At 38.6% G+C, this 8,816-nt stretch overlaps 1 protein-coding gene across 1 annotated transcript; it reads left to right on the top strand.

Moving 5' to 3' along the window:
• The first annotated feature begins 188 nt into the window (after nucleotides 1-188).
• Nucleotides 189-7,638, top strand: LOC114461091 (nuclear RNA export factor 1-like). The gene is made up of 13 exons (XM_028442931.1): nucleotides 189-230; nucleotides 559-634; nucleotides 1,348-1,385; nucleotides 2,783-2,851; nucleotides 3,010-3,065; nucleotides 3,178-3,285; nucleotides 3,414-3,472; nucleotides 3,964-4,079; nucleotides 4,162-4,204; nucleotides 6,095-6,173; nucleotides 7,006-7,188; nucleotides 7,270-7,330; nucleotides 7,406-7,638. The coding sequence occupies exons 1-13, from the start codon at nucleotides 189-191 to the stop codon at nucleotides 7,442-7,444; spliced, it is 969 nt and encodes a 322-aa protein (XP_028298732.1). The 3' UTR covers nucleotides 7,445-7,638.
• The last annotated feature ends 1,178 nt before the right edge of the window (nucleotides 7,639-8,816 follow it).

Below are 8,816 nucleotides of genomic sequence, written 5' to 3'. Positions count from 1 at the left end.
ATTATTATTATTATTATTATTTTTTTTCTTAAAATGTTTTCAATCTTCTGAATTGTGTTGTTCATGATGAAATATTACCTTGTGGATTCTTTCATAAAGTGGACATGAATGTTGAAACTTTTATGTTTACTTTGAAACAGACTTGGTCTCACAGGAGAGTTAAAGTGGCTTTAAACAGGAAAACAAACATGGAGGCCGTCATTAAGATCATTGAAGAAAACATTCCTCAGGTAACGGTCGTACGACACTCAGCAACAATTCTGTGTATCTTCATATACTGTGGATACTTTAAAAGTTAGATCATCAAAGTGAAGTCGAGACCATAATGAAATCAATGTTTTCTTTGCAGTTGACAAGCTTGAATCTCAGTCACAACTGCATCCAGAGACTGGATGAACTCAGCGAGCTTTGTGACCAAAGTGCCTCATCTGAAGGCCCTGAACCTTTCCACACAACGACGTGGAGACTGGCCGCTCCAAGGCTTTCATTGTCATGTTTGTGTAGTAGTTGTTGAAGGTTCATGTGTTGACGCCTACCGGCTTCCTGTTTGTTCCTCAGCTGAAAAGCGAACATGAGCTGGACAAGTTGAAGGGGCTGAAACTGGTGGAGCTGTGGCTGGTCAGAAACCCTCTCTGTGACCTTTTCAAAGACCCATCTTCATACGTCAGGGTCAGTTTTTCTTGATCCAAAATTGATGTTTTGATGATTTCTTTAACGAAGGCAGTTTCTACTAATCCAACGTCTTATGTCTGAGTTTCCCACAGCATGCAACCAACGTGTGTTCAAACCTGCTGTTGTGTGTTTTTGTTCCTAATGAATGACTTGAATTTTCCCTCAGTTGATGGAGAACTTGTAAACAAAGGAAAACCCAACAATGTCCAAATGAGAAAAGTGCTTTGTGTATGGCTGTGTTAAATCACAGGGTCTAACAATGCACTTAAAATGTACTTGATATTTTTTTCACCAAGACTCTGTTTTGTTTTTGAGTGACAGTGACTCGTTGGTTGCCCTGCATCTTCACCAGAGTGGGGAGGAGTTAAGACCAGACTGGTGTTAACCACCTCTCCCAGTAGCGCATCACTTCTCTCTTTAGAAAAACCGTTTGTTTGGCAGTTTTCAGCTCAAACTGGTATAAGACCGTGTTTGTGTATATGTTGCTTTGCTACGTCAAATCTGTTGTATCAACCAAAATGGGGCAGAGGGTGAGTATACTGCTGGTAAGTACACTCCAGGGTGGGCATTCAGGTGAACGTGGGACATGGTCATGTATGTTAGCGTATATTCAACAATGAGGAAGATGAATTCTCACAATAATTTCTCTGCTTTTCCATTTTGTTTCCATACCAGTGCTGTGTGCCAGAAGTTTTCCCCAGCTTCTGAAGTTGGTAGGGGGTCTACTCACCTCATTCATTCATCAGCAGTTTATGGTCACTCAGTCTTCATTTCTACCAGCATAGTTTTGATACTAGAGGACCTTAGTGTTTAACGTCATTTTGTCAATTATCAGTTGTGTTAAAGCTGCTGGGAACAATAATTATCTATCAGATAAAAGACATGGTGTAGGCCTCCATAGATCTATGACTCAAAGATCAATTGCACGACAAAATAATAGAAAGGTTGAAATTGCAGCTTGAAAGTTTGTTCTGAGTTTTGTGCATTGCATTGTGGGATGTGGAGTCCCATAGATGGAAGGATAGAGGTGTTCTTAATTCTTATCATGATTTCTCATTTGTCCCTAAAAACTCTGTCAAATACACTTCTCAACACAATTCTGGTGTTTTCACAGACTGAACGTTGTGGCAAAACAGTGGTAGAAGTGTATTTTGGGGCTTACACAGAAAGTTCTATATATCCAGCTGAAATTGATTGCCTCACGTAGTGATGTGATGTCACGGGGACAAACCAGAACATAAATGGAGTCAAACCACCACTGTCTTCCTTGCCTGTGGGAAGAACGCAAGAAATCCTGATAAGAATGAAATCAACTTTCAAGCAACAATTTCAACCTTTTACATTTAGAGTGATCTAACATATATTAATCTAAGGTCTACAGTATGTCTTTATCTGATTTAAAAAATAAAAAGATCATATCTAGCAGCTATAAGTACAGTATATTGTACTTGTTTACAAGATGTAAAATCTTCAAATAATTAAGTAGTTTTGTTTCCCCAAATATTTATTTATTTATTTTTCAGAGACGATGCAATCAACATAATTACAATAAAGGTTTACAGCTGATGTGACGCATAAAGAGCTTCTAGCTAATGCTAATTCACAGCTCATGTCCCTGATTGGGCCTTTTTACACAATTTACAATAATAAAATACATTAATACAACATTTGTATAAAACTTTTTACAATCACACACATACACACACGATCCCACATACATTCACACAGACTCAGTGTTATTTACTGTGGTTTGTTTTCAGCCAAGACTAAACCCTAGAAGTGAACATTTTAAACTCAGATATGGTTTTAAATTCTGTGGATAATGAGTTCCACAGCTTCAGACCTGAGTATGATGTACCAGTCACTATATATTTATTATTACTGGTTCATTTAGTTTGAGTTTTTTTTATCCACTTGGACCAACCAGATTAGTTCAGAGGTCACAGATTGGCTTTGTTCTGGTACCTTGAGTTTAGTTTGTGTTTTGGTCCAGTGGTTTTTAAGGATAATGTTATGGCCAGTGTCAGTCGTGTTTCAAATAACACCAGATAATCACCAAATGAACTGATGTTTTCCAACTTGTACTAAACTGTGTATTGTCCCTCATCAGGATGGAAATGACCTCCCCCCACACATTGGCTTTGATGTGGAAACACCCACCACTCTCCCACCTTGCAAGGTTAGTCAGTGTGATGCTGAATTGTCTGTGTCTGTTGTGTTCAAAACGTCACTTGTCAAAGTACAAGAATATAGAAGCCACTATATTTTTAGATTCAAGCCTTTTCTGTAATGAACGTCTCATTTCTCCTGCTAAATGTTGACCATGTGATCACACAGGGAAGCTGCTTTGGCTCTGATGACGCTAAAGTCTACATTCAGCGCTTTTTGCAACAGTGAGTTTCTAACACTTTTCTCTATGTCGCTTCACAGCGTTTCTAACAATAAGTAGGAAATGACATCAGTGATTGGTGTTGATATGCAGAGTGTGTTTTGTTTGTTTCACAGGTACTACAGTGTGTACGACTCTGGAGACAGACAGTCACTGCTGGGGGCCTACCATGATGACGCATTATTATCACTAACAACACCGTACAACGTCCAGAATCCATCAAGGTAAGGACACACACACACACACACACACACACACACACACACACACACACACAGGTGTATAACTTTGATTAAATGGCTACGTTTTCTTTGAGTGGTGCTGATTTTTTTGTTCTGGCTTTGTTTTTCAGGAGCGGTCTGAGAGAATATTTCAAAGACAGTAGAAACCTGAAGAGGACCAAAGACTCCAGTAAGTTCTCCTGAAGTGAACGTATGACTTGTAATGATTAGGGTCGGGTACCAAATCCTGGAACAAGTGTGGGACCAGTTCCCATGGAAACGCTAGTAACCAGGTCCATTAAGAACAAAGATTTTGGTGTCACACATTACTTGATACACATGACGTCGGTGCCGCTGCTCAGATCATTGATCAATGGCCTCATTTTTAACCGTAGCACATGCACAAAACATGGCCTAAAAGAAGGTGCATGACATTCTCCTCCATAAATAAATGAATGTGTGGGAAACCCTGATGTGAATTTGATCTAATAATAGTTTATTTGTTTAGTTAAATGTGTTAAATTTGGCTCTGGAAATAAAAGAGCATTTTGAGATTTTGAAGTTAGTTTAAAGTAATGATTTAGCACCAGAAGCGTTGAAAAAGTAGCGAGTAGTAACTGATACCCAACCCTAGTAATGATGGAGCCCACCTGATGTTTGTCTTGTTTTCACCTGCCCTAGCGATGCGTTTCCATCTGCTAAAGCACAAACGGCTGAATGTGGTGGCGCTCCTCAACGAGCTGCCAAAAACTCAGCATGACATCACCTCTTTCACCGTGGACGTAAACGCCTACACAGTGAGTTCACGTCTGATCTGCCACACACTGAGTTACATCATTTGTGTTGTTCACACTCAGCCAAACTGCTTTGTTTTCACAGAATACGCTGCTGTCATTCACAGTGGGCGGAGTCTTCAAAGAAGGTCAGTATCTTAGTCGTCATGGTTTTAACACTAGCATGCCCAAGGTTTTCTTACTCCTGCTGCCCTGCCCAGAGGCCGCCAAATGACACTCATTTGCAACTCAGTGGGCCACCTCTCTTATGTAAATAAAGCCTTTCAATCGGAATGTGCAGCTAGGCAGTGACAAACTTTGGGGGTTGGTGTAAATGATGGCCAGTGTTGAGAAACCAGTTTCTCCCAGGTAGATGTTTGTTAATCCAAATAACATTATATGGAATTATTGGATAAGAATGGCCAAATTAATATGAGCCATGTGTGTTGTGATCAATTAATAAACCACAATAAATAAAATTAGAAAAAGAAAAACAGTATTAACAGTATTCACTATTTACCTTTATTGTTTTTGAAAAGTGCTTATAAATAAAATGTATTGTTGCTATTTATGGTAAAGCGAGATTTCCGAGTGTGAAAAGGACTGTTTGAGTTCTCACTTTAAAAGGTAAATTCACGAGGTCCACCATTCACTAACCAGGTCCATGATTATTTTATTAAGCTATTATTTTACAAATTTGAAGAAAGTGCACAAGATGCACAAAGAATCAATGCTTCAACAGGGAAAAACAATCTAAATCTCTGTTTACACCATCAGTTATGCTGACATTATCCCTCTTAAACTTTGACCCAATGCGGAAGTACGAAGCCGGACAAGTTTGGTATCAAGTTCTGGGTGGCATGTGACCTTAAATCCAAGTATGTGTGCAAAATCATCCCATATCTTGGCAAAGACCCCAGTCGTCCACCTGGGGAGAGATTGTCTGAAAATGTGGTGATGAAGCTTATGGAACCGTTTATGGACAAAGGAAGAACTGTTACAACCGACAATTTTTTCACTTCATTGTCACTAGCACGTCGACTGCACAGCCGGAAGACCACCCTCCTTGGCACAGTCAATAAGATTCACCGGGAGCTTCCAGATTCAGCTAAAAAGAATTTGGCCCGTGAGGAATTCAGCACAGAAGTGTTTTCAACCTCTGGTGCCACACTGACTGTTTATGTGCCCAAACGAAAGAAGACTGTCTGCCTCCTCAGTAGCGTGCACAGCGTGGTGGAGACTGAGGCTACTCGGAAAAAAAAGCCGAACACAGTCACTGACTACAACAGCATGAAATGCGGTGTGGACGTCATGGACCAGATGGTTCGAAAGTACACTGTGCGTTCAGGAACACGGCGTTGGCCAGTCGCTGTGTTTTACAACATGATTGACATTGCAGCGCTGAACGCACATGTGCTTTATCAGGCTTGCAAATGAGCTTGCCCAGTCTCATATGGCAGCCAAGGAGGTGAATGAGCAAAACCTTCAGCAACAACCACCCACACCCGATGTGGGGAAAAGGGCATTGTGCCAGGTGAAGTGTTGCTGCAGGAAAAACCGTGCCACCAAGCGTTGTATGTATTGTGACAAGTTTGCATGTGGCAAATGCATAAAGGAGGTGTGGCAGTGCCAGAATTGTTCACAAAATCTCTATTAAATAAATTTCACCAAGAATGCAGCAAACAAACTGTTGCCGTCTCACTATTACTACTTACTACTTTCTGTTGCAAAAGTTGAAATATAAGTTGCAACCTCTATGTAGCTGCTGTATGGGAAACACAAAGGAGAATACAAAAGGTCTTTGTGTCCTGAAACCAACCCAGCCACCCCCCCCACCCTAGCTGAGGGGGGAGTAGTGGCCTCAGTAACATAACAATGGTCACAAGCTGAGTTGTTCACACCCGCCATCTGACACCAGCTTGGACTTTATAGGTATAGGTGTCAAATGACACCACTCTGGTCATGCTAGTGTTAAGAAGATCCACTGCAACTCATCTGTTGCTCACTAACGCTTTCCTGGGTTTTTTGTGGTTTTTCAGTTGTTGTAGATGATAAATCTAAAGAATCTACAAGGGCCTTCTCCAGAGTTTTCATCACAGTTCCAGCAGTGAATTCTGGGTAGGTTACACACTTAAAACCAAAGTGCTGATTGGCAGCTGTAGCTTCAGATAATGCTTGCCTCCACTAGTATGACTGGAATGAACAAACGGTTTGCATGTTCAATTTCATGTCAGTAAATACTGTTTCACCACGTGTGTTTCTGTGTATTCCTATATTTACCTAATGTATGTTTATTTGTCCATAAAAGAAAATGATAAACCATAATGCTTTTACACAACAACCATTGTTATTGTAGAGATTACTAGGGATGGGCACCTTTCACATTTAAACCGATACTTGGTACTCGTAAATCAGTATCGGTACTCAACGATACCACTTTTCAGTACTTTTGTGCAGTAATAAATATTAAATAATATAATCTCAAAATATTCCAATTTACCATATTTATTTCTCATATCAATAATTATAATAATAATGATAATTATAACAAACAACTTTTAACAAATATATCAAACCAACATCTGTTTGTATTGTAGCACAATATAATCAGGGTTGGGGTCAATTATAATTGTAATTGCTTATTTGATAATTACAATTATGCCATAATTATAATTGTAATTTTAAAAGATCTCTTGCTGTCATAATCATGATTATATTGTAATTGAGTTCAGATAATTGACTATTTAATTGTAATTGCCATGAAAATTCTATCAAAATTGTCAATTATAGTTTAATGCTAAACTGATAAACCATGTTACAGTTCTATATGTACAGTTCTACACATATGTAGGTAACAATATGTTTTGTGTGGCCCTATAACACTGTAATATTAACACCATAGAAAGTCTCTAACCTTTGAACCCTGTGGTCCTCGTTCATACTTGAACAGTTTGTGCATCATCAACGACCAGCTCTTCATCAGAATGGCTACAACGGAGCAGATCAGCAGAGCTTTTGTGGCGCCTGCCCCGACCCCTTCCTCCAGCCCAGTGCCCACCCTCACTGCCCCACAGCAGGAGATGCTCAGCACCTTCTCCCTGAAGTCAGGCATGAAGCTGGAATGGTCCCTGAAGTAGGTGTCCTCTCCTAATGCCGTCTACCAGACTGGGATGAATGTCACAGCTCACTGGTAAACACTGTCTGTGTGTTGCAGGTGTCTGCAGGATAACGAGTGGGACTTGAACAAAGCAGCACAAATCTTCACTCAGTTAAAGGTGACACGACTCTAAACAATCCACGTCATGGTTTAAATGTGCTGATGTCTAAAGTAGCAACTGTTTCTGTTTCAGACGGCGGGAAAGATCCCAGACGTGGCGTTCCTAAAGTAAATCGTTGAAGAAAGAAAAACAGTCTTTGTATTTTTTGTATAGAATAAAGTTAAAGTGAACTCATATGAACCGTTTCATCAGATATTTGACCTGAATACTGTTGGGTCGTGAGTCTTTTAGTTACATTAGTTCATTGACCCCCTACAGAAACCACAGCTTGCTTTATTGGTAATAAAATCACATTGTTAGTGAGATAATTGTGTTCATTCTTTCTGTACCCACTCCAGTTCAGGTTGTTTTCTACCATTACAATACATGTAAAACCCTGTTTTTTATTTATTCCATGCTGAGTGGATCTAGTTAAACTACTGGTCAACAATAGGGGTGTGAAAAAAAAATGATTTCACAGTATATTGAGATTTTTAAATAGATTTATTTATTTATTTAATTAATATTTTTGTGTATTTGTGCAATATTTCAGTGGTTACAATGCTTTCAATTTGTTGCAATGGTTACTTGATTTTATGATGGCAGTGTGTAATACCTGCAATATTTATGTATTCACAGACATTTTATTTTCATATAATCTGTTCAGATCAGTGTTTAAACTGATACAATAGGAGAAATTATTTGTTCTTATTTTTGTGTATTATCAGTAACTCAGGGTGATTTATCATTAATGTTCTCACTTACAGTTGTTACATTGCCGTCATTATGTTGTCATGGTTACTTTGAGACTTCTACACAGTAGTTTTAGTGAAAAGAAACTTGTTGCACTTTATGTTATGATGTCAGTGTGTAACACTGTATTTTCTTTTTTTCAGTGAAAATGTGTAAAAACACTAATAATAAATAATAAACAGGAGATTTTGAAGCAAATAGTTTTGACTCAATTCATCCTCTGACTGATCAATATCTACTGATGAACATATACAGCAACTTGATTTTTCATCTCTACGTTTAATTTTGATATTAACTGGGTAGAATATCGTGATAATATCGTATCGTATTGCAACATCCTTGTCAATACTCACCCCTAGTCAACAACAGACTCCTATGATGGTTTGTCATTTACAGTGTTTCCCCAAACTGTTCACAGTCCCGTACCCCTTCAGACATTTAACCTGAATCCATGTACCCCCCACCACTGCACACTTGAAAAACACTGCATTCCATTATGTTTTTTAACCATGGGGTCATGACCCCATGTGGGGTCGCCTGGAATTCAAATGGGGTCCTCTAAAATGTCTAATAATTTATTATAATAGAAAAATACTGATTAAATATGCGTTTTTAAGATTTTTTTATTTTTATTTTTTTAATTCAAATTATAACACCATATACAAAACAATCTTAGACGACAGTATAAATAAAAATCTAGTGGAAATGAAATAAGTATAAGAATAGCATAAACGGTATAAGGATATCTGAG

Source organism: Gouania willdenowi, unplaced genomic scaffold (genome assembly GCF_900634775.1).
Source record: "Gouania willdenowi unplaced genomic scaffold, fGouWil2.1 scaffold_93_arrow_ctg1, whole genome shotgun sequence".
Classification (NCBI taxonomy): domain Eukaryota; kingdom Metazoa; phylum Chordata; class Actinopteri; order Blenniiformes; family Gobiesocidae; genus Gouania; species Gouania willdenowi.
Note: the sequence above shows the minus strand (reverse complement) of the source record. Positions and strands in the feature narration are given on the sequence as shown.

Excerpts from the sequence above, each read along its gene's own strand:
- LOC114461091 (XM_028442931.1), top strand. The coding sequence starts at position 189 with ATGGAGGCCGTCATTAAGATCATTGAAGAAAACATTCCTCAG. Across the intron at positions 3,473-3,963 it reads GAAGAGGACCAAAGACTCCA|CGATGCGTTTCCATCTGCTA; the intron begins GTAAGTTCTCCT and ends CACCTGCCCTAG. Across the intron at positions 6,174-7,005 it reads GTTCCAGCAGTGAATTCTGG|TTTGTGCATCATCAACGACC; the intron begins GTAGGTTACACA and ends ATACTTGAACAG.